Raw genomic sequence first — 25,848 nt, forward strand, 5'->3', positions numbered from 1 at the left:
ACTATGTAAAGTTTTATTGTGGTAGGAGTAAAGGAAAAAATTAAGCCTATTTGGGTTTATTTTGGGCGTGTACGATTAGTGTATAGCTCATTTGCATATTAAAATAAATTTCCAAAGAAACTTGTAATACAAAACATTTAAATTTTCATGGATACTTTCATTGTGTAAAGTTTCATTTTGATAGGAGTAAAGGAAAAAAATTGCCCCATTGGGATTTATTGGTGTCTCGCCTTATTGGCACACATCTCGGATTGATGAGAATTAAACATATTTCCCCAACTAGGATTTCTTAGGACTTTTAGTATGTTGTTCTGGACACCTCATAGAAATTATCTGAGCTGAAAAAAATTCTTTTACAATTTATTCTATTTTTGGCCCCAAAATGCCTTACTTTGCCTGGCCTAGTAGCCTTGGCAGCTGGTCTAGATTGGGATGCATTGGGTCGTTTTGATATTGTTGCCCTTTTTTTCTTTTGCATACTAGTTGCCTTTTCCTGCTCTAATCTCTCCTTCTCTGGGATGTAAGTGAGGATACAGCTTGACATGTTCTTTCGTTATTTGGTTCCGACCAACCCCAACTGGAATTTCTTGCTAGCATCAAGGATGCCAGCATCTACAGATCTAACAACTAGTTAGCTAGCTAACAACAATCTAAACTATATCTTTCCCTTCACACTTTTTAAGGGTTACAAGTGTTTTGTTATAAACCCATTGTGTAAAAGCCGAAATGAAAAATACTGAGGAGCTAAATATTTACAATTTGACATGAAAAACACAAAAAAATCCCTCTCACCTCAAATTCAGCTGTCTTACTCCAAAGAGGACTGTTTAGGTGACCTCGGATCCCAATTCTGTACATTTCCATACCAAAATTTCAGAGACAGCGCCTTCTGGTGGCGAGATATAACAAATGTGAACCTACCCGTGTTGACAACTAACCCCGTTTTCCCCTACATGTCGTAAAAAAATATTTCCGGCATGTTTTTTAAGAACCAAATGTATAATTAATCAGACAATTAACAACATATAAAACAAGCCCTTCCGTAAAAACCTTCAGAATAGTGCTATGAATGATTATGGTTTGAAGTTTAGTTGATGTAAGTTTAGTTGAGTAGTTGGTTTAGTTGAGATTTTGGTATATTGAATAAAACAAATGTTGGCCGTTAGAAATATAAAGATGTAAAAAGACAAGGTTTAGCCAAATAAACCCCCAGTTGTTCATTTTGGACCTTTGATTTATTCTAGTATGAAAGAAGAAGAATCATGAGAAGGAATTATCGAATAACAAATGCCATCAATTTCAAAATTGATCAGTGCTTGAAAACATTTATTTTTGCCTGCACTGTCTTGCCATAAAACAGACTAAATAAAATAAGAGTTGTTCCAATTTTGCCTAGTGTGAGTGCGCCCTTAATACAGGAACTGCCTCCATCCCCAGGTGTCCGAGCTGCTGGCCAACATGCCTGACTCCACCCAGGACGAGGTGCGGGGTGAAGGGGAGGAGAGAGAGAAGAGAACCTCCTCCCCACAGGAGGAGCTGGCTGACCTGGCAGTCAGCACCAGTGAGACAGAGCTGCTCTCAGACATATTTGGGCTGGATTTAAGAAGAGAGGGTGGCCAATACAAGATCACCCCACATAACCCTAACGCCAGTCTGACAGAACGACTGAACTCCCCGCTTCCTTCCCCCAACCCCCCGCCCCCACCTGAACTCAGACAGAGGCATCATGTGAGTCTTTGTGGCTGTTCAATAATGATTATTTTTTTCCCCCTTATGCTTTCTCTCTTCAGTCCCAAATATTAGCTTTATATCATTAAGGACTGGTCTCTCAACATAGGGCTGGGCGATATGGCAAAAAATATTATCATGATTATTCTTTCGATATTGATCGATATCGATATTGACCACGATATATAGTGTGATACTGCTGAAGCCTGAAGAAACCAGAGTGTTCATTAGTTAAACTATACAATGTTGTTTATTAGCATATTGTGATAAGAGAACATTGAATCACATTTAAATATAAACATTTAACTTCACAAACATGTTTTAACTGCACCTAACTAAACAATATAAGATAGCTTGCCTTGTAACCTATTGAAAATATTGTAAATAAAAATAAAAGCTCTGACTTTCACATTAAACTCCTTTGGCAGGGCTACAGCAAACATCTTACATCTTGCCCAACCATACATACAAAGTAAACAAGTGGATCAACAAAGGCCCTGACACATTTAAGTACTGAACTTTAAAGGCCCTGGCAACCCAAATCCACTAAACCTTGTAACTATGTTATTTGGGGGGTAAAATCAGTGCTAATATGTATATGAAAGGTTTTAGGAATATCTGTTAGCCCCCCGCAAACATACTGTCATGTCAGTTGTTTGACCATTTGAAAAATCCTGATTCGAATCTAGCTTTAGAACTCTATCTTGGGACGTCACGCGATGGATCTCCATTCTAAAATGCATTGGGATGGCCATTAGAACATTTCTGATTCGAACTTTGGCTTACGTCTCTATCTTGGGACGTCACACGTTCTAAAAAAACAATCTATACAATCTATCTGGTGCCGCGTGCTTTGCGCCTGAGCCTACACTCAAAGCCCCGTCTGAGCGAAACAGCGCGTACCCCGGTGAAACACTGTGATGGTGACGTTCACAGTGAGACCTCGCCGAGCCGCCGTGCATAAGAACTATGTGGTTAAAGACTAAATGATCACCGGGGATTCCTGCACGTTAACGTTGTAGAGGGGACAGGCTTTCGCGATCCGATTGTGTCCCGAGCCCTGATACACAGAGACATGTCTCCAAACTAACTGCAAAGTGAAACAACCGCTTTGCTCCGTTAGTTTCAGTCTACAGCCGACAGTTAATATAATCACCACCTGCGCATTGACAACGTTTAAATAAAGCTTGATGCAAATGATTAAATCTGAACATTACGGAGGCAGTGTTGGTGTGTAAAAGGTCTGCGCAGTTGGCAAGCTCTCCTCACTACGCCTGCCACAGCAGAAAAGCCACTGTAGGGGGCGCCCTTAGCTCAGTTGGTAGGGCGTCCCCCCCATGGGCCTCGGCCAGCAGCGGACCCGGGTTCGATTCCAGCCCGCGGTCGTTCTCTGCATGTCACTCCCCTCTCTGCCCCATTTCAACTCTGTCTCTACACTATCAATAAAGCATAAAAATGCCAAAAAAAATATATATAAAAAAAAAAAAGAAAAGCCACTGTAAGTCAATCGCTGCGCCGATTCATGCCTCTGACACGTCAACTCGCAACATAATGAGTCGAGGCTTTGAATTCAGTGCTGGGGATGTGGAGCTCTTTGGCCATTTCCCGTGCCTCTTTTTCCTCTCGACACATCGTTCTCTATCCAAGCGCACACACTCTGTCCCGGCCGCATCTGAGTGCGCAGCCAGTGCTCCACCCAAAAAATAAAAATAAACGCAAGTTGGACACAGGCCCTTAAGCTGATGATCGCTCTGGTAACGGTCAGTCCATAACTGGACGCTGAATATTAGCCCCCGTATATAAAACAACCCAACTTTTTACGACCTATTCCCAGGGGGAAACCCCGTCTTTCAATCGGCCCAATAGGCCCTACGTCATGTGTCACCACTGCATGTAACAATATTGCATTGGTGATGCATTTTTTTATCAATGTAGCGAGTTATTATTTAAAGAGATCCTATTATACTACTTTTCTGGTCTTAATTTCTTGTTTTACACTGCTATAGAGCAACCTGACACGAATCACATCACAAAAAACTATGTAGATTTTCGGGAAGCTCTTTCTCTTATTTTGGCGATCCAGCACGTCCTGTCAACACTTGAGTGCGTGTGCTTTGGCAATCTCCGCTCACTCCGCCTGTGCTTCGGGGATCCCCTCCCCCCCCTCCTGCAAACCCCACTCCGTTGTGATTGGTTACCTTCCTTCCGGAACACTTTCAGTGGCGGGAAGCGCGAGCATGGACCTATAAGGGCGCGAGGCAGACGCGAACAGGGAAGTGACAGCATTACCATACATGGAAACATCCGCGTGGTGTCGTCACGAAGTTACATGCGACGTCACGAAGTTACGGAAGGGTTAGACCGCTCTGAACCGCTCTGAACACGTGACTTCTCGACTGGCTAGAATAGTGTTTAGTGCTCTGCACAGACACCCCAGACGGTCAGCAGGGAATACGTCGAAATGCATGTAAGTTATTATTTGATAATTTAGTATGGTTAAGCATGACTATGAATCATCGTAACAACGTTTATAGGTCATAAAAGTCAAAAAGCATCATAGGTCCTCCTCAGAGCTTTTTTTTTGGTCAGCACTGCACTCCCTTCTGAGAATATGTTTCTGCGGCTATGCCTGTAGCGTAGGCTACTTCAACAGCGGGTCTCCACACTGTTGATCCGTCTGGACAACGTTAGCCTGCATGCTTAGGATCCAACTAGCCGGCTGGTTTGAACTCATTTGATTGTCTTTTTTATATTTTACGAGTTTACTCCTTGTGCTCTTAATTCAAACCGCATATCGCATCAGCTCACGTGATGAGAAACAAAATCAGACTCCGTTTTCTCTCTCTCTCTCTCTCTCTCTCTCTATTCCCACTTCTATCCTCAGAAAAATCTGATTTTAAAAATGCATATGCCTAAAATAGATAGCGGATTTTTTTGCAAGTTAAATGGGAAATAAATTAATAAGAGATAACGATAAATATGAGACAGAGACATTTTTATATATTTTCATTGTGACACTGACTGAATTAAATAGGTTGCGGTTGTGGTCGGAAAAAAAAGCCTACAACTAATTGCAAACCTATATATGCCTAATAATATTAAGTTACTTTCTGCAAGTGATGTTTAGCTCGCAGCTCTCAGCTGTGCCAGAGCATTCACCGTTGCCAGGGAAACCAGCTACCGTCGCAGCCCGGTGCAGCAGTGTGAACTGCCAGTCAGGCTCATTGAGCATTTGCAGCATTTTCAAGTTTGCGTCTCGTTGTGTGGTGAATCTTTGGTCTGAACTGGGCTTAACCTGCTCAGCGCCATGAGTGAGAGAACGTTCCCTTACGGAACGTTATTGGCCACGCCCACACCACCCTGTAAAATGTTCTAGACTAAATTTCATAATATTTATAAAAATATTAATATATAAAAAAATAATATATTTTGCATTTTTAATCAGATGATTGTAACCAGCTTATTGAGAAACCCAACATTAATGTAATTTATTTATTTGTGAGGGTTACCAGGGCCTATAAATATATATAAAATATGAGAATTACTGGTTTTACATGTCAGCTATTTTAAAAAGGAGAAATGTGAGTCGAAAGTGCAAAATGTAAACATTGTAAAACCAGATAGTATGCTACATAACATAATGTGTTTAAAACTAAAAGATCTGTGAGTGACTACTATCACATCAAACTCCTCAGGCAGGGAGGCAACACTCTTAAATGTTTGTAGAGCTGTGGCTCAGATGCTTGATGAATGTCAGAGCACATCATAAGCTACTACTCACACATACAACAGCTGTAGGTAGGGGAGATGCTCATGCTGTAGCTACATGGTCTTACAGACCAGCAGGCTAATGAGGCTGAACTGAACAGCTACCTGTATGTTATACTGTAGCTTTGCTTCTTTTTGATTGTTTTTCATAAGGTGCAACTACCGCAAAATTACAATACGATAGACTGCTGTTTTGGAGCAGCCGCAGCGGTCGGACGGCGGTTAAAACTTGTTGCGCATTTTCACACTTTCTGTGTGGCCGCTCCTATATTCATTCCCTCCGTGTTGTGAGCCAGTGAGCGAACAGCGCTGGCCACAGCAGCTACGTGACTATGGTTTACATCGTAGCAGTGGGACACAGTGTAGCCTTTAGAGGTCCGTCAGTGTAGACTGCTGTTTTGGAACAGCCACCGCTAGGACGGCTGCGCCGACATTTTCGCTCAACACAAGACTCTCTTCACTCTTGCCGAGGTGATCACACACGGCTCTCCTCTTTCCTTAGCGCTGGAAGCTCAAAGGCTCAAACATGCACGTCGCACCAGGAAATGGTGTTTAATTAGACAGGAAATGCAAAAACGCAATCTGACTGGCTGTTGAGTTTATTTCTGCTTTGTGATTGGCTGTTAGATGAATGAATATCAGTAACATATTTTTTTTTTTTCATTTTCATATTGAGCATTTATGTCAAACGCATATTGACGTGATCAATGGGATTTTTATCGCGATTACTAATCGTAATCGAATTATTGCCCAGCCCTATCTCAACATGTTCAACCTTCATTTAAGTTATGTTTATTCTACTGGTAGCTTTGGCGGTAAGATGTAATTTCCTGCGCGCCCCTTGGACCTCATCTCCCAGAAGTCCTTCGTTGACTGTATAACGTCAGTAGATTAGCAGTTCTCGTCTGTGCAGTGCCGTCACGCCATGCTACATTGATCCGCCATTGTGACTAAGAAAGAAGGAAATGTTCCTGCTCTGCTCAGACTCATAAGTTCAGTGACATCAGTGACCGAGATAGACCCATTTCCAGTGGTCAGTAAGCAGAATTACCTTTTCACCAATTTAGAACATCTGGGACCTATTGGACAATGTCTTATAAAAACGGGGAAAACAAATCCAGATGCACTTACACATACAGGATGGAACTCAAAATGTCCTGTGTACTGAGTACAATGGAACGGGTGCATTTGATTTTAGGACAGGAAAGTCATCAGAGACACCCATATCGTGTTACTCTACAAATCTGCAAATTCTAAAGCTTTTATCAGTCGATCATATGCTCAATCACCATTGTTTTCAGTCACTCTTTGATAGGAACTCAACAGAACATTAACTAGATGAAAATCTTAAGGAGGACAACTTAAAAGCTTTGGGGAAAAAACACATCCAGGTATTATTTATTAAGAGTTAACCTGTGTGTGGTCTGATCTGACAAATTAACAACCCACCTACTGACTTCAGATTCTTAATTTATCAGAAAAACTTTATTGATCCTCGGAGCAGGCCCGGTTCCAGAACAGAATGCCTTAGGGTGCATCTGAGATTACAGGGGGTGCACCAGTACTACACTAAAACCAGCTACCCAGCTTCAGTTCAGACTTCGCTTTTTACACAGGCCTTTCTACCAGTAGATAGTCAAGCACTTCTGGGCAGTGGCGGAGTCAGAACATTTTCATTGGGGTGGCCAGGATGGGGCCAGTGATAATTTTTGGGTGGCAAGCACAAGGGCTTAGGTTTCGCTTCAACATAAGTGGAGGTCTGGGGGTACTCCCCCAGAAAAAAAATGTGCTTCGAACACACCATTTTGTGCATTTGGGGGAATTTTTATGTACTTATTTATGCCTTCTGTATATAATTATTTATGGCGGACATGTCTAAATTTCTGTTAAAGGAAAAGACAACAGGCTCCCAGTGACGTTAATATAATGTTATAAAAAGCAGTAAGGCTCTCAGGCATTCTGTATTGCTTTCAAATATTTACTATACTGTATTGTTCAAAACTATTTTTTTTAGGACTCACTATTCATGACACAGCAGCAGTGTGAACTATTATGACACTTTACATTTTTAAATCATAGGGGAATATGTATTAACAATTAGGAGATATATCAATGTTTCAACACCCTGAACTGTTATTTTTACCTCTTTTGGGGAGAATAGGGTTTCTTACTTTTTGAGAAAAAATGTAGGCTCTCTTCTGATTATTGGGGGGGACACGTCCCCTGTGCCCCCTCCCCCCAAATCTACGCCTATGGGCAAGCATGAGTCTGTGAGTTGCTGAAAAAAACTGCACCACAGCTGCCACCGAAATGTTCAATTTGCATCAAAGCCCTAATGATCATAAAAACAAGAGGCTTTATTTAAACGATATCCATGTTTAAGTGGTGATTGTATTTTTTTCGGCTGTAGACTGAAACTAACGGAGGGCAGCGGCTCACTCTATTTTCTCTCGTCGCGCTGTCAGTTTGCCGACATTGCTCTGTGTTTTCATGCTCGTGAAATGCAATCCGATCGCGGAAGCCTCCCCTGAACAACGTTAGCGGACATGATATCCCCGGCGGCCGGTTATCATTTTAGCCGTTAAGCCACAGAGCTTTTCTCACCGGCAAGGTGATGACACCGTTACCCACAGTCACAGTCTCACCCCATGTTTCACCGGGTGGATCACTGCTTTGCTCGCGCAAGGCTTTTGTGTTTCGGTTTAACATCAGTCTTGGGTGAGCGATTGTTTTAACTTTATGCTGAATAACTATTGCACTGCAATCGCTGAAAGCGAAATAGTTCAGGCGGGGGCGGGCGGGGCAGAGCGGCGCGGAGCGCACTAGTAGAGATGGGTTCGCTTAGCCACAGCTGCCAGTCGAATAATGATAAGGTTCTTATCGGTTTAGTGAACAAAATAAATGTAGAAAACAGCGGTATTTAATGGAAATGGTCAAAGGTTAATTACAATTTGTTTTGTGAGCAAGTATTTTATTATTTTTATCATATTTATTTAAAAAAATTCACTCCCTCCTTTTTTCATTTGAGGGTGCAAACAATTTGTTTGAGGGTGCAATGCATGCTCATGCACCCCCGTAGAACCGGGCCTGCCTCTGAGGAAATGTAGCAAAGTACTGATTAGTGCATGGAATTTAGTGCTATCATATTTTTTCAATTTCCATGTCCTGCCTCTTCAAATGAGTCAGAAAGGCACAGCAAATATAAATAAAATAGATATAAGCCCCTTTCCACCACTAGAAGTAGGAAAATGTAGAGGAACTTAACAACGGGTGGCACTAATAGGCTTGTTTGTCTAATGTTGGTTTCTGTTTCAGTCAAAAAGTTCTTCCGAAGACGAAAAGAAAGAAACAACCGAGATGGAATGTGTACTTGAGATAACCTCAGAGTATGTACTTTTCATTTTATGTTGTGTAATCTGCTTGTTAGAACCAGTATTTGAACATTCGGAACATATATATATATATATATATATATGTGTGTGTGTGTGTGTGTGTGTGTGTGTGTGTGTGTGTGTGTGTATTTATATGCATCACTGATTCTTGAGAACCGGGACAAAAGGCCGTCTTCCATATGTAACTGCTGTTATCTCCAAAAATAAAAATATTTAAAATTGTAGATGTTATTAGGGATTAAGAATAGAATGTCTGGAGAACAATTATCCCCTTAAATTTAATTTAATAATTTTTATGTCAAATATATGACACTTGTTATCTTCTCACGACGTCCAAAACTGTGTCCACAGAGAGGGTCTCAATCTTTCATATGCAATCAAATCTGAAAAAAATGTACTTTAATAATGAAAAAGTGATTATTTTTTTTCATCAAAAGCAACACTAAATAATCTCTCATATCAATAAAACCAATTTTTCTTCAACACATTCATGTTTTATATGGTTTCAAAGTGGTGCGACACTTTTTGTCACCACCATCAGACAATCCATTGAAATGTAAGAAAATCAGCCAAAATAAGGGGCAGCTGTCACTATGAAGGACCTCTTGTCACATTCTACCTCTGCAGAGTACATTAGAGTCAGACGGGCTCTGATCATAGATAGTATATAATATGGATGTAGCATCCGGGCTGACCTCAGTTATTCACACGGCATCCAATAATCCTGGTTTATGAGTGTCGCCATTTTGTGAGATTTTTACTCCGCCTCACGTCAGGGGGAGGGAGATACACCCATCTAGCTGACGTATACCTCCGAGGCAAAGTGAGGGACAACGGGCGGAGAGCTGTCACTCAAGAGATCGCGCCAATACATTTTAACCTCCAAAAGAATAAAAACTAGCCTGCTAGAAAAAAATTCAGTGTTGTGATGGAGATAAGACCTAAACATACAGACTAGAATGGTTTTGTGGACCAGGCTGTAAATAGGTTTAATAAGATTTTGAAAATGGCCTGTCTAACAAGTGAGTCAAAGAAAAATTGCTCAGTCTTGGTTCCACTCCCAGTGGCCCTTCCGGTCTACTACAATTTTGGTCACTTCCTTATTGGATAATGGTAAAAATCGCTGAGGTTGGGGCTTGGCTCTGATAAATGTTGTAGTTTTAGAATATTTTACATTCCAAATCTTGAAAGTCATGCATCACAACCATGATATGTCAACACCGACTTAAAATTTTTGAAGAAGTTATTTGAAATGTTTCGATAATTTTATATTCCTGAAGTAGTTCATACTAGCACCAATCATCAACAGAAAAAACAAATGGCTAACTAGATTAATTCCATTTGTTTTGTTTAAGAAACATTAAATATAGAGATGAAACTAACCCGTCTTCATATCGACCAATTTCTATGCTTAACTTGGATTTCAAAATGTTTACAAAAGTTCTGGCTAATAGACTAAACAAATTTATAGAATCCAGGTTCATCCCCAATAGATTTTCATTTTTTAATGTTAGGAGACTCCTAAATATTATGTATAACAAATTTGACAGCTCTTCCAAACAAGCTATTTTGTGTCTGGACGCGGAAAAGGCTTTTGACCAGGGTGAGTGGGGGTACTTGCTCAAGGTGCTGGAGGAGTTCGGTCTTGGGGCCCCTTTTATTTCCTGGGTGCGTTTAATATATGCCCATCCCACCGCCTCCATTCTAACAAACCAGGACAGATCCACACCCTTTGCCCTTCAGAGGGGCACGCGCCAGGGTTGCCCCCTCTCGCCGCTCCTCTTTGCGTTGGCCATCGAGCCCCTGGCTATTAGCATAAGAGGGCACGCCCTTATAAAACCAATATCACTAGGTGGGATGGACCATAAGATTTCTCTGTCCGCAGATGACATCGCCCTCTTTGTAGCCAACCCCGAGAATTCCATCCCCCACCTACTCCAGCTAATTAATTATTTTGGCGACGTCTCGGGTTACACCTTAAACTGGCAAAAAAGTGAACTCTTGTCTTTAACAGCAGATTTAAAACAAATTTGGTCAGTGTAAAGTACCTGGGCATTAAATTATCTAAAAACCCAAAGACTCTTTTTTTTTTTCAATAAATGATTTTTATTTAAAAAAAAATGTATGCAAACATATAAACAATTATAACCCCAACCCACCCCACACCCCAAACAATCCTTGGACACATGGAAATGATAAAAAAAAATATAAAATACATCAAAAATAAGAACAGTAGGACAAAGCACATGTACACACAGTCATACAAAACCCAAAAGCCCTATTTATACATCAGTGAGTGACTTAAGCCCATCAAAGTACAAGATGAAGGGGCGCCATCTACACTCAAATTTCCCCAAAGACCCTCTCAAAGCATATTTAATCTTTTCCAGGCTGGCAAATGACATTACATCCCTTAACCAGGAGGATGACAGGGGAGGCTTGGGAGATTTCCACTCGAAAAGTATTCTTCTCCGAGCCAGGAGAGAGGAGAATGCGATGACGTCCGCTTGTGGTTTAGAGCAGACAGAAGGCGCCGGGGGGACCCCAAAGATGGCTATAAGAGGACACGGGTGAACGTCAGACAGTGTTGTGAAGACAGAACACCAGAAATTGTTCAGTCTTGGACAGAGAAAAAACATATGACTGTGATCAGCCGGGGCAAAGCCACACCGGTTGCAGCTATTGTCTACGTCAGGGTATATTTCTGCCAATTTGGCTTTAGAAAAATGGATCCTATGAAATACCTTAAATTGTATGAGCCCTAGACGAGCACAGGATGATGTTGAGCTCATTCTGTCGATTGCCTTAACCCACTAGTCATCTGCGAAATCCACATTTAATTCTTTCTCCCATGCAACCTTAGCTTTGAGCACAGGTTTGTTATTGAGTGACATAAGACCGCTATATACCCGGGATATAAGAGCTTTCTGATTGGGAATTAATTTAAGTAATTCCTCCGAGGGAAATGTGGGATACTGCGTGCAAATTAAGTGTCTTATTTGTAAGTAACGAAAGAAATGTGAGCGTGGCAAACCAAATTTTTTAACCAGATCAGTAAAGCTGGAAAAAACTCTGTTTTCATATAAATCCAATAAGCAATTAATGCCTTTTGCTTTCCACAGAGAAAAGGAGGCATCTAAAGCAGGGGGAAATCGGTGGTTACCGACTATGGGAGCAAGTATAGACGAGGATGAGAATTTAAAATGGCGCCGGAACTGATACCAGATCTTAAGAGAAGCCAACACAATTGGGTTTTTGGTGTGCTTGGACGGGACAGTTGGAAGAGGGGAACACAACAACGCCGAGAGAGATGTTGACAAACAGGACTTTGATTCAATGGACCCACAAGAGGTGTTAATAGCATGGAACCAAAACAACAGCTTTTGAATATTAGCTGACCAGTAGTAGTACATAAAGTTTGGCAGGGCAAGGCCCCCTCCAAATTTACTAATTTCTAGTACGTTCCTACTAATTCTTGGGTGTTTTCCTGCCCAGATGAATGAAGTAATAAGCTTATTTAATGATTGAAAGAAGGATTTTGGTAAAAATATTGGAATGGATTGGAATAAGTAAAGAAATCGGGGTAAAATTGTCATCTTCACAGAATTAATTCTGCCTGTCAGCGTCAGAGGGAGGTTACCCCATCTCTGAAAATCAGATTTAGTCTGGTTAAGTAGGGGAGTAAAATTTGCAGCCAGAAGAGCTGAGATGGACGGAGTGAAATTGACCCCTAAATATTTAAACCCTGAGCGGCTAATACTAAATGGCAAATTCAACTGCTGGAGGTCAGAGGGGGGATGTTAAGAGGGAAACATTCACTTTTCTGCAGATTAAGCTTATACCCGGAAAAAGAGCCAAATTCATTAAGAATAGAGATAACAAACTGGATAGTTGTAGCAGGATTTGCGACATAGAGCAAGAGGTCATCCGCATATAATGACACACGATGTTCGATTCCCTCGCGATAGATTCCCTGAAGTAGGGGGGAAGAGCGCAGGGCTATGGATACGGGCTCGATAGCTAGGGAAAATAAAAGCGTACTTAAGGGGCAGCCCTGTCGGGTCCCGCGTGATAGTGGAAAATAATCAGACCAAGTGTCCCCAGTGCAAACACCTGCCTGGGGGTCAGTATATAAAAGACGAATCCATGAGCTAAAGCGGTCACCAAAACCAAATGTTTTAAGAGCAGTAAATAGATACTGCCATTCTACTCGATCAAAGGCCTTTTCGGCATCCAGTGATATAACAACATAACATAACATAATTTATTCGGCCCCAACCTCTAAATGTCCTGAAGTGGTAACCACTTCAGGACTTTTAGAGGTTGGGGCGAATAAATTATGTTCATTAATGTTCTGATGTTAAAGAAATAATGACGCCCTTTAATGAATCCTGTCTGCTCCTTTGAGATGATATCCGGCAAAACTGCCTCGAGACAAGTTGCTTGAACCTTCGCTAAGACCTTGACATCAACATTGAGGAGAGATAAAGGCCTGTAGGACCCGCAACAAGTAGGGTCTTTATCAGGGCCGCATAGCATATAAGGGGTAGAAAGTGGGAAAGCTTTCTAGGGCCCAGCCACCAGGGGGGGCCCTGATAGGATTTTTATTTTAATTTTATTTTTTGCACATAACCTAATTTAGCCAACCTTTATTATGAACGCTATATTCGCAAGAGAACTTTCTATAAAAGAAAACATTTTATTCATTGTTACTTGGGTAAAATATGTCACATTTTATATTGAAAAACTAAAAGTATCATGGGTCGTTTTTTCCCCCTCAAAACCATTGCATGCAGCAGGTCAACCAAACAAGCGTTAGCTATGTATTGATGATGAGCAAGCTAACCTAGCAAGCTCAGTGATGCCAGGATCTGGACATAAATCAGGGTACCAGAAAATAAAGGAAAAAATAGGGAACTTTAAAGGGCTTTAGACCCCCGGAAAATTCCTGCCAGCAGAAGTGGATTTTCAATTCAGAGATACTGTGATATTTCATCAAGTTTTGAGGTGTCTTTGTATTATTCTGTTTTCAGGGGCCCAGTCAGTTGTCTGGGCAGGCCTGGTCTTTATCCTTCTTTAGTAGGAGAGAGATTGATGCCTGGGTCAGGATAGGTGGTAGTGTACCCCGTTCGATTGACTCACTATATACAGCTAGAAGAAGTGGGGCTAGTTTGCTACTAAATTTCTTAAAGAACTCGGTAGGATAGCCATCAGGGCCAGGGGCTTTGTTACTTTGCATTGAGCTTATTGCATCAACTATTTCCTGTAGCACCAATGGTGAATCTAGGTTGTGTCCAATTGCAGGATCAATAGTGGGCACATTGAGATTATTAAAGAATCGGTCCATGGTGGTGTTGTCGGATTGGGAGTCGGATTGGTAAAGAGCCGAATAAAATGTTTTGAATGTTGCATTAATATCGGAAGGGGCAGACAGGAGAGCACCGAGTGGGTCCTTAATTTGAGTAATGAGAGGTGAGGAAGCTTGGCGCTTTAGCTGATGGGCGAGCAAGCGACCACCCTTATCATGGCGATAAGGGTGGTCACTTGCTCATAGTAATTACTGTGAGATTGCAAAAGCATGCGTTCTGCTTGCTTAGTGGTGAGCAAATCAAATTTGGCCTGCAGCCCCAAGCGCTCCTTGAACAGTTCAGGACTAGGGTTACTAGCATATTGGTGGTCTAAATTGAGGATTAGGTCCGTGAGTCGAGCCCAATCAGCTTTATACAATTTAGTTAAATTGGCAGAGTAAGCTATAATTTGACCTTTAAGGTATGCCTTTAGAGACTCCCATAGTAGAGAGTAAGAGGTAGAATCATTCTTGTTAATAGAAACAAACTCGTCAATAGAGGAGGAAATATAATCACAGAAACCCTGGTTAGAGAGAAGCAGAGAGTCCAGCCTCCACAAAGGACGGGGTCTTGGATGAGATGTTAATAGCATGTCAAGAACCAAGGGGGAGTGGTCGCTTATAACTATCGCCAAATATTCAGTGGAAACCACATTATGAAGGAGACTAGCATCCACAAAAAAATAATCAATTGTAGAATAGGAGCGATGTACCGGTGAAAAAAAAGAAAATTCTTTTGCATGTGGATTACGAAACCTCCATGGATCAGCGCATCCATTTTGTAACATAAGTCTGCAAATGCCCTTGACATGGAAGAGGGATGAGCTAGTCTGGGGCTGGAGCGATCTAATTCGGGGTTAATAATGCTTACCCAAGATTTGCGCAATCTGACATGATCAGTATCGCGCATATGCGTCTCCTGTATGAACGCTATATCCGTTTTTAAATGTTTAAGGTGTGACAAAATTCTGGATCTTTTAATCGGATGACCCAAGCCTTTGACATTCCATGACAGAAACCTAATAGAGTTTACTGAGTTATTAGACATCATTAGGGTAAGTGTGTAGACAGTGTCCTACAAGATAATACAGTGATATGAATAGACCAAGCATAGAAAGATGATAAAAACACACATTGCATGTCGTAAAAAGCCTGGGCTTCTTTGGGGCACTCAAAAAACCTCTTCTCTCCACGGTGTTCTACGCGCAGCCGAGCAGGAAACAGGAGGGAAAATCTGACTTGCTTCTCGTATAGGGAGCGTTTCACACCGGCAAAGGACGCCCTCTTCTTAGCGATGTTGGCAGTCATGTCGGGGAAAAAGTAAAAAAAAAAGTTAAATTTTACGGAAAGACTGAACAAACTAAAGGAGAACATAGAGAAATGGAGAACATTACTTGTTGTAAAGGGCCGTTGGTTAGTCACTACAGCTGTTCACGTGAGCGGCCAGAGTTAACGTATGGTCATGCTTTCGGTGCATGCACACCTGACGTCTCCTCTCGTGCATCTAATTAGAGAGCGAGCGGGTGATGTAGTTGCCGAGGGAACAGTGTGACAGCGGACTTCTGCGCGGACGGCCTGAGAGATTTGGCCGTGTGTTTTAACTGTTGATTATTCCGGTATTATGTGCGTTCATATACCTGTAAGTACCTCCCCCTTTATGCTTATGTAAGGGCGTTTTATGTTGATTGTTAGATCGCCATTACTAGCGTTTTTCTGTACTGTATAATATGTTAATGCAACGGCAGCGTCAGAACGCCATTATGTAACATATGAACGTGACGCATATTATTTAATTATTTAAGGGATCGCTGTCATGTTTTATATTACTGTTTGTTTGACTGTAATATTGTTATTAGCCTGGTGTGTATAAGCAGCATTGTATTATGTGCGGCTAAGTATTCTTTCTGTATTTGTCTATCTACAGAACCACACTCATTCCAACAGTTGTGAACCACCGATGTTTATTCTGCATTCTTTCATTAAACCCCATTTGGACTATACATCCTCTGCGCATTTTTACCAGATGCACCACAGCGTCTTCTAAGCTATTTCTTACCAGAATATAATCTCTCTCCACAACATTACTGATCTCCCTTATTGGCCGTGTGAACGCAGTAAAGATGGTTTCCCTGCCGAGATTTCTGTATCTATTTCAGAAAGTGCCAATTTATATTCCTAAATCTTACTTTAAGTCAATTGATTCTATTATAATGCCTTTCATTTGGGGATATAAAGCACATAGGATCTCAAAAGCCCATCTTCAGAAACCCAGGGAGCATGGCGGACTGGGGTCACCATGTTTTTTACATTATTACTGTGCTGCCAATGCTAGAGTGATGGTGTATTGGCAATTTACATATGAAAAAGGCATTAGATCTGATCTGCCCCCATGGTTGGCAATTGAAAAAAGCTTGGCCTAAAGAACCTCTCTTACTGCCCTCCTTTTCTCTTCTCCTAGACCACCTGCCTCCTTTAGAGGTGACCACTTTACCTTGTCCAACGGTCAGAGAATTTGGAACCAAATTAGGAAGGCCTGTGACCTACCGAACACGACCATACATGCCACAATCTGCCATAATCATGCCTTCCCCCTATCGTTCACAGATTCAGCATTCAGAGATTGGAGTCGGAAGGGAATAGTAACAGTTGAAGACCTTTATATAAATGGTCACTTTGCTTCATTTGATCAGCTTGTATCAAAGTTTCCACTGTCGAAAGCTCAATTCTTCAGGTATCTACAGGTGAGGAATTATGTCAGACAGAATATACCATCCTTTGAGTCCCTGCCCGCAGATGATTCATTGTCCAAAACTTTGCAAATCCACTTTAAAAATAAAGCAAGCCTGGGAAAAAGACTTAAACATTGGAATAGCTGATGATGTCTGGGAGGGAGCGCTAAAAAGCATAAAATCCTGCTCTATAAACTCGAGGCTTCAGTTAATTCAATTTAAGGTCACACTTAGATTACACTACTCTAAGGTTAAACTGCATAACTTTTTCCCAAATCTTTCGCCTTTATGTAACAGGTGTAAGATTGCCGAGGGTACGCTTGCTCACCACTTTTGGGAATGTCCAAATCTTTACAACTTTTGTATTTCAATGGTATTCTATTGTTTTAAATGTTTCCTTGACTCCTGATCCTGAAACCGCTCTGTTCGGACATGCTCATGTCTTGGAAAATCTGGACCATAACGCTCGCACGATCACGGTTTACGGCAGTGCTTCTCAAATGGTGGGGCGCGCCCCCCTGGGGGGGCGCCGTGAGTTGTCAGGGGGAGCGCGGGCTGCCTTGATTTCCAACTGACAAAAAAAAAAAAAAAAAATGTTTTTTTTTTTGTTTTTTTTAAGTGCTAGCAAGCGCTATGTGTGCTTGTGTATGGTCATATCCGCGCGAAAGGCCGCGATTTGCAGTGAATAAATGTCCAAGTGTCTCTGTAGGTTATTTAAAAAGAAATCAAGCAAGTAGACTAATAATAACGTTAATGAATTATTGGTTATTGCATGACAGAAGGCCTATTGGCCTATTAATAATAAAAAAACACCACCTTAACTATGTTTACAGTTTAAAAATGTTTTGAATGAAATGCAAACCTCAGTGAATCATTTGCTCTTGTTTCTCTGTCCTGAGATTCACACAGACTGAGCAGTCTTGTTTAAATTTTACAAATTGAGCTAATAAACTGAACTTTGAATGAGTTATCTCAGCTAATTTTTGTTATCTAATTTGATAATAAGGTGATTGTATGCAGAATGCTCGTGCCAGAAACTCATACAGTGGTTTTGTACAGATAAATAAATAAATATTGGCAGGTTCTCAATAGTATTTCAATTTAGGGGGGGCGCGAAAAAATTTCTGTCCCCTAGGGGGGGCATGACAGAAAATAATTGAGAAGCACTGGTTTACGGCATGCTAATCGCTATGAAATGCATCCTTAAACTGTGGAAATCTGACTTAGCCCCTCAGTTTGACAATTGGTTAAGGGAATTAATGGGCATTTTGCACGTGGATAGGCTGAGATTTGAACTGTCCGGCAACTCCCAGAAGTTCCTTGACGTATGGGGCCCGGTGCTTCAGCACATCGGGGACTGAGGTGTCGGCCCCCTTGGTGCCGCTTACCCTGCCGGGTGCCATGTGAGATTTTCCCCAGTTTTGTTTTTGCTTTTGTTTTGTTTTGTTTTTTTATGTATTTGTAGCTTGTTTTCTTGATTATTTTGTCTTGTTTGTTTGTTCCTGGTCTTTTATTATTTTTATTCTTTATTTTTGTTTTGTGTCTCTCTTGTCTGTTTGTGTGAGGGAGGGGGAGGGAGTGGGAGTTGTGTGGGTATTGTATGTGTCTACTTGTTCTGTTTTTTGTCCATATGTGTAAAAAACCTCTAAAATAAAAGTTTAAAAAAAAAGAAACGTTAAATATGTCAACACCGTCAGATGTCCACTCCGTCAGATTTCCTGTCTGACGGTGGTGACAGGCCAATGACGGAGTTGACATTCAATGTGAAGGCATCATATTTGGGTGGTTTTCAAGTTATTATAATTATATTAAATACAGAAATAGGGTTTAGTTGTTCTAATACTGTATTTATGGAAACTCTCACAATCTTCTTTAGTCATGGATGATTTAAAAAAAAGTACAGGATGATATACAAAATGAGGCGATTTGGTCTGAGTCTTTTAGAGCAAGTCTTATTGAAAGACTGTAATGTGAATCTTGAATTAACACTCAACTAATAATATGCTGTTATAAAATCACTGTTATTGATTATTCTCTGTATTTGATGGTTATCTGGGTTTTTGTCACCACCGTCCGATATGTCAAATTCATAAGATATACTTGTCAACTCCGTCAGATATGTGTCAACTCCGTCAGATTTATATTATTATGATAACAATACATAATTAAATGTCATAGTTGAGGAATGGTTGGTCATGTGTGAAAATCTAACCAGTCACCTAACATGAGAATGTGTTTTGAAATTTGAAACACATCTTGATAGCTGTTAATTTTAAATTAAACATTCTATTACACAGTTCAACTGAAGAAAATAGAGGAAAATCGATATAAAATATCTATAGTCATATACATTTTGAAAAAGAAATTTGTGGCCTCTGTGATCACAATTCTTCTCATGGGTCTAGCATAAATTGAGGGAAAATTAATTTGTGTTTTTGGTGTCTGACGGTGCTGACACAAAATAAGGAATGGCAAGGTAAAAAGCCCATTTTGATAAAAAGGATAACAGCTGGGAGGTTGTATCAAAGTGTAGCTCAGTAGCTTAGTATATGTTGGATACATAGCCTACATGTAATTTTTTTTAATCTTTTTTTTAAGATATTTTTATGGCATTTTTATGCTTTATTGATAGTGTAGAGACAGAGTTGAAATGGGGCAGAGAGGGGAGTGACATGCAGAGAACGACCGCGGGCCGGAATTGAACCCGGGTCCGCTGTTGGCCGAGGCCCATGGAGGTGACGCCTTACCAACTGAGCTAAAGGCGCCCCCACATGTAATTTAATTTGCCGAAACATAGGGTTTGTATTTTTTCAACATTGCACCCTGTTTTGTTCCACTTCTCAAGAATCACTGATATATATGTGTGTGTGTGTGTGTGTGTGTGTGTGTGTGTGTGTGTGTGTGTGTGTGTGTGTGTGTGTGTGTGTGTGTGTGTGTGTGTGTGTGTGTGTGTGTGTGTGTGTGTGTGTGTGTGTGTGTGTGTGTGTGTGTGTGTGTGTGTGTGTGTGTGTGTGTGTGTGTGTGTGTGTGTGTGTGTGTGTGTGTGTGTGTGTGTGTGTGCGTGCGCGTGCGTGTGTGTGTGCATATTGATAACTTGCCTTTAAAACCAAGCCCAGTGTTCTCTACAGTTTATTCATCTATGTATTTTGAGAATAAATTTTTTGCAGGGGTATTTTCAATGCTTTATTTATAGTGCAGGGTGACAGATGAAATGGGGAAGAGAGAGGAATGACATGCAGAGACCACGGGTTGGATTTTAAACGGTTCTGCTGCGAGGACTGAGCCTCATGGGGGGACGCTCTAACCACTACACGCTCCGGTTGGTCCGTTGGGACTGTTCAGCTTTGCATTTTAAAAAAATTACTTGGTGTCTGGTACATTTAGATTTCACAGCAATGGGAATTCCATTGATAAGCAACTTGGTGTGATAGCACGCTTTGTGCAACAACTGCCGTTTATTTACTAAGCACTCCAAAATCTAAAACCAAAGTGAAATGAGTATTTTTAGCTGTGCGGAGTGCTAATTGTTTTGTGATTTCAGGGGTAGACATGTGGATAAACCAAAGAAGAATGAGAAGATGAAGCCAAAAGTGAGAAGGCATCACATCTCCAAGTCTGATGAACCTGATCTACAGGAGTCTGCCTTCATGAAAAAGATCATAGCCTACCAGAGGAAGCTACTGGTACAGAGAACACTTCTGGTTTACTATATTCAATCAATATGTTTCTGCCCAACTGTTAACATATTCACACAGTTAAAGAAAATGCTTGTTGCATAAAGTGTGGTTAGTGAATGTTAGAAGAGTTATGGTGTTAAAGCCATAGTGCAATTTTTTTTATATAAATAAATGTCGGTTACATTCTAGCCATCGCCAAATGAGTAGACACAAAGTTGAGCCTATCAGCTCCACAAAACTCACCCTTGCCCGGTAGCCAGGGGCGTTGCCCACCCAAATGTGCGCCCTGCCCACCCAATCATGTCCACAGAGCGCAGTCTCTCCGTTGCAAAGGCAGTTAGAACGCTACTCTGCACCTTTTTTCACACGTTTACCTGTTCTTTCGGTTACTTAAATGCTGTGCGCAAAAGCTCATTCACTTCCTACTTTATCCAAACCAACTTACAAAACTTTCTTTGTAACATATCGCTTATTTAAGACTGTAAACAAGCCTAGTGCTGCTTCCGCCTCTCACGATGCTGCTGCCACATCGGAGGGGCAGAGCTCCTGAACGTTGCCGTCCGCAAACTCTGCCCCTCAGTAAGCGCTCTCCAAAAGCTTTCTATTCTATCGGCTCAGGCTGCCTAGTGTAAATATGGGTTTTCAGGTTATGCAAGGTGCGATTTAAAAATATATATATAAAAAAAGTTTTTATTCACTACATTTGGAAACAAAACATGCAAGATTTAAATCTCCCACACATTGTGTTCAACAGGTTTTTCTTCTTTCGTTTTATCCACATTAGATTTTTTAGCTTTGCAATTTTACTAGCCTAATTGGTAACACTTTATTTGAAGGTATATTCATAAGACTGTCATTACACTGTCATGACACCTGCTATGAACATTATGAATGGTTATGACTGTTGTCATAAAGTGTCATTCGGTCAATTATGTCACGTTTAATGCAACATTGACATTGTCTGAGATATCTTTGTTATGACAACCTGACATAAGCTGAGACAAAATAACTTGTCGGTGTCTTTGTTATGACAACCTGACATAAGCTAAGACAAAATAACTTGTCCATGTCTTTGTAATGACAACCTGACATAAACTAAGACAAAAAAAATTGTCCATGTCTTTGTAATGACAACCTGACATAAGCTAAGACAAAATATCTTATTGATGTCTTGGTTATGTCGACTTGACATTAACCAATAACATGACCTGTCATAAACATGTCATAGTAGGCTTAATTATCAAATATAAATTAACTATTTCCATTTATGTGGTAATATTATATTAAACTGTCATATGCAGAACATTTTGACATTGACTGTCATGAGACCTTTATTATACTATCATGAATGATTATGTTGGCCTCAAGTAAAGTGAAACCATTTGGACAGTTCATTAACATGTCATGAAGCATTATTACACAGTCTAATACCTTTATAACAGGCTCAGACGGCTTGGTACCCCAACGGAGGAGTACTGAAAATAGGAGCGGCTCAGAGTGGCTCAGCTCACTTATTTTTGGACTCTACCCACCTTTTGGCAATGGGAATGCCAAAATAAGCGGACTGAGCCGCACCGCACCGAGCCGCTCTTCTCGTGGAAACGAGGCATTAGACACAATGGTCCTTTCAAGACGGATTGGGTGAGCTGCCATCATCGCCACCAATCCCTACCACCTTTTACGTGAGCCGGTCACCGACCAAGCGATGTGTTCTGGTCTGAGGACAGTCCGCCATGTTTGACAGTCCCGGTGGGAGCAGCAGAGCCCTGTGGACCAAGTGCTATCTGCGCCCTCTCTCCTGTAGGGAGGGACGACCCACAGACCACATAGCCTATTTTTTATTTTTTTTATTTCACAATCAGAGAGAGAGATTCCCCTATATTTACGTTGTGATATGAGACAAATTAAGATGATGAGTGGGGCAGATGTTGCTTTTTTATGGTACCGTCTTTCTTTTTTCAGTTTTCTCAACATTGGAATAATATTTTTTGCAGCACCCTTGACGAGCGGCAATACGGTTAAGAAAGGCTTGTACTAGAGCATGCACAGTTGGGGCGCTTTCCCTACGGACAGTCTTGCAGTTAAATTTTGGGCTTCACCGCTGCAAAAAAAAAAGTTTAACCGTTTAACTGATAATATAAATCGGTTATAATTATTCTTAGCGGGTAACGGTTAAACGGTTAACCATGGTCATCCCTAAGATGCCCCGACAGTGTTGTAAATATTCAGAATTCCTCATGGGGGTGACAGAATTACGCAATATAGCTTTAATGCAATACTGTTTTCATGTGATGACATGAAATGATGATGTGCTCAATTTCGAAGAAGTTGATTTATTTAAGTGTGTGGTCGCATCTCCATATTAGTAGCTTCCTTTTTTCTTTATCTCATGCAGAACTACTTTGCCAGAAACTTCTACAACATGAGGATGCTGGCGCTGTTTGTCGCCTTTGCAATCAACTTCATCCTCCTATTCTATAAGGTAATGGTATACAAGGGATGTTGTTTTTATTTAATTTATTTAACCTTTATTTATACTCGAGATATCATTGAGGGGTGACCCTCATTTGCTATGATGTCGAGAAACAAAAACAACAATACATACACAATATACAATGCAAATACATCAAATACACAACAAGCTGGTAAAGAGAAACATTTTAAGCAGAGGTGTAGAGTGGCTGGAAATAAAATAAAATTGGTAGAAGTACAATATGGCCTTATCAAAACAGTTACAGTTAAAGTTTGGTATATTTAAGATAGTATGTTTAAATTGGTTAAAGGATATGGTATTAATTTTAATTTGTTGCTGTAAACTGTTCCAGAAATCAGGGGCACTGAAGCGTTAAGCTGTCTTTCCCAGCTCAGACCTGGCTTGTGTCAGTGGAGCGGGTCTGATAAAACCCATCTGAAATTATATCAGTCAGTGCGTTTACATGCAGACTCATAATCGGATAACTAAACGAATAAGACCTCAACAGGACTTTTAAACTGCATGTAAACACCTTTATCCGATCTACTTCGGACACAAATCGGCACAATAACGGACAAGAGAAGTCGGATAAGAACACCTAGATAATTCGTTCATTGTCGGCTTTCTCTCTGCATGTATACAGGGATCGGACATCGCATATCGGACTTCTCGTTCTGTGCTTGTGTGCCTGCGCGTGATAGGCTACACCATGGGTTATTGACGGAAGAGAACCGGACGTGGCTCTAAAACCACTTGTTGAAAGCATGGTTGAAAGGGCTACAGCGCCACCTAGCATAGTGGAGACAGCCATGCATCAGACATTTACCCGATTTCTGAAAGGCCATGTATACTCAGACAAGTGACACGGTCCGTTCGAGTGTCTTGTTCGATATATGTGATAATCCAATCTAGTTGTGCCATGTAACCGCACTGAGTCACGAGGGCTTTCGGTTATGAATGGTTACATAAAGAAAGATATAACACTGGTTTGTTCACCTTTGGGGTATCAATATACAACTATAGAAAGTTATCAATACAACACTGGTTTTCTCCTCCATCTTGCTTGCGATGACAAGAGGGAAATTAGCCTAATAATGTACAAGGTAAATGGTATTCTACCTGTAGCACCTGACAGTGCCACTATGACACTGTCAGCCAGAAATGACCCTAATGCAAACATTGCCAATTGATAAAAGGGACAAGATAGCATTACGATAGAAACATTTTTGGGGTTAAAATTTGCTCCTCATTTTGGGTCAAATGAAAACATTTAGTCATTGCTCAATGTAATGGACCCACAGATGGTTTCACAAAATTCTGCAGTTCTGCATTGTTTATTGTATTGGTTCAACGGCCCAGAAATGTAGTATTTTGGTTAAGTCTTATCAGCATTGTTTCCATCAACAGACAGCTGTTTTCAGTAAAAAAAAACAAAAAAACTCAATGTACACTCAGCACCAAGCAGCAAACAGACCGAGGGAGATAATAAAGTAGGCCTCAGATATATCGTTGTTCAGTTTGAGGTAACTGCAGCTGGTCCAGGTATTGATGTCATTTAATACATTTCCTGTCTGAAAAACTATAAAAACCATAAACATTTTTAGACTTTACAAACGCAGTATATTTGACTGTTACAACCCCAATTCCGAAAAAAGTTAGGATTATGTAAAATGTGAATAAAACATAATGTGATAATTTCCTAATCCTTTGACATGTATTCAATATAAAACAGTAAAAACACATCATATGTATTTGTTAAAAATGATAAACTTTATTGTTCTTTGTAAATATACATAGATTTTAAATTAAAAAATTGCAACACGTTTCAAAAAAGTTGGGACAGGGTCATTAAAAGAAAATTTGGGTGAGGCTCACCACTCTGTGAAGAACTGCAGAGGAAAACAGTCCAACAGTTTAAAAACAACATTCCTGCAAAGAATTGAAGGATTTTATCATCTACAATCCATTATATAATTTAAATATTTAGAGAATCCGGAGAAATCTCTGCACGTAAGGGGCACGGTCCAAAATTAAAATGTAATGCCCATGACCTCAGGTGGTACTGCATTAACAAATTACATTTTATAACGGATATTACTATATTTGCCATGGAACACTTCAGAAAACTATTATAAGTAAACACAGTTTGTCGCTACATCCACAAATGCAAGATAAGACTCTACCATGCAAAGTGAAAGCCATATATCAATAACATTCACAAATGCTGCAGACTTCTCTGGACCTGGGCTAATCTGAGATGGACTGACTCAAAGTGGAACAGTGTGCTGTGGTCAGATGAGTCTACATTTCAAATAGTTTTTTTAAATCATGGACGTTGTGTCCTCCGGGCTCCAGAGGAAAAGGACCATCCAGATTGTTACCAATACAAAGTTGAAAAGCTAGCGTTTGTGATGGTAGGGGGGTGGGTTAGTGCCCATGGCATGGGTACAGGGGCGGATCTACCAGGGTGGCATGGGGTGGCAACTGCCACCCTAAAAAAAGCCTTGCCACCCCAGCTGCCACCCCAGTTGGCAGCGCCAAATTAAAATTTTATTGTTGGCTGTTAAGAGACATTTACGAGCGTGAGTTTACGTGAATAATCACTTCTTCTTTTTTTCTAAACCAATTTTTTTTTAACAATAGAGGAGAATAAATATTTGAAAGCAATACAGAATGCATGATATTACTGCATTGTATTCTATTCTATTGTTGTCAATTACTTTACATAAACTTG

The 25,848-nt window shown here is 40.6% G+C and overlaps 1 protein-coding gene across 1 annotated transcript in view; it reads left to right on the forward strand.

Moving 5' to 3' along the window:
• ryr2a (ryanodine receptor 2a (cardiac)) overlaps positions 1-25,848 on the forward strand; it is a gene marked incomplete at both ends in the record, with an annotated part of 671,945 nt that overhangs the window by 586,593 nt on the left and 59,504 nt on the right. The window contains 4 exons of the mRNA XM_080049015.1: positions 1,438-1,728; positions 3,563-3,621; positions 20,506-20,647; positions 23,037-23,123. Of these exons, the coding sequence (XP_079905141.1) occupies positions 1,438-1,728; positions 3,563-3,621; positions 20,506-20,647; positions 23,037-23,123 (579 nt within the window). The remainder of the gene's footprint in view (positions 1-1,437; positions 1,729-3,562; positions 3,622-20,505; positions 20,648-23,036; positions 23,124-25,848) is intronic.

This window comes from Ammodytes marinus (assembly GCF_949987685.1).
Source record: "Ammodytes marinus genome assembly, chromosome: 20".
Taxonomy (NCBI): domain Eukaryota; kingdom Metazoa; phylum Chordata; class Actinopteri; order Uranoscopiformes; family Ammodytidae; genus Ammodytes; species Ammodytes marinus.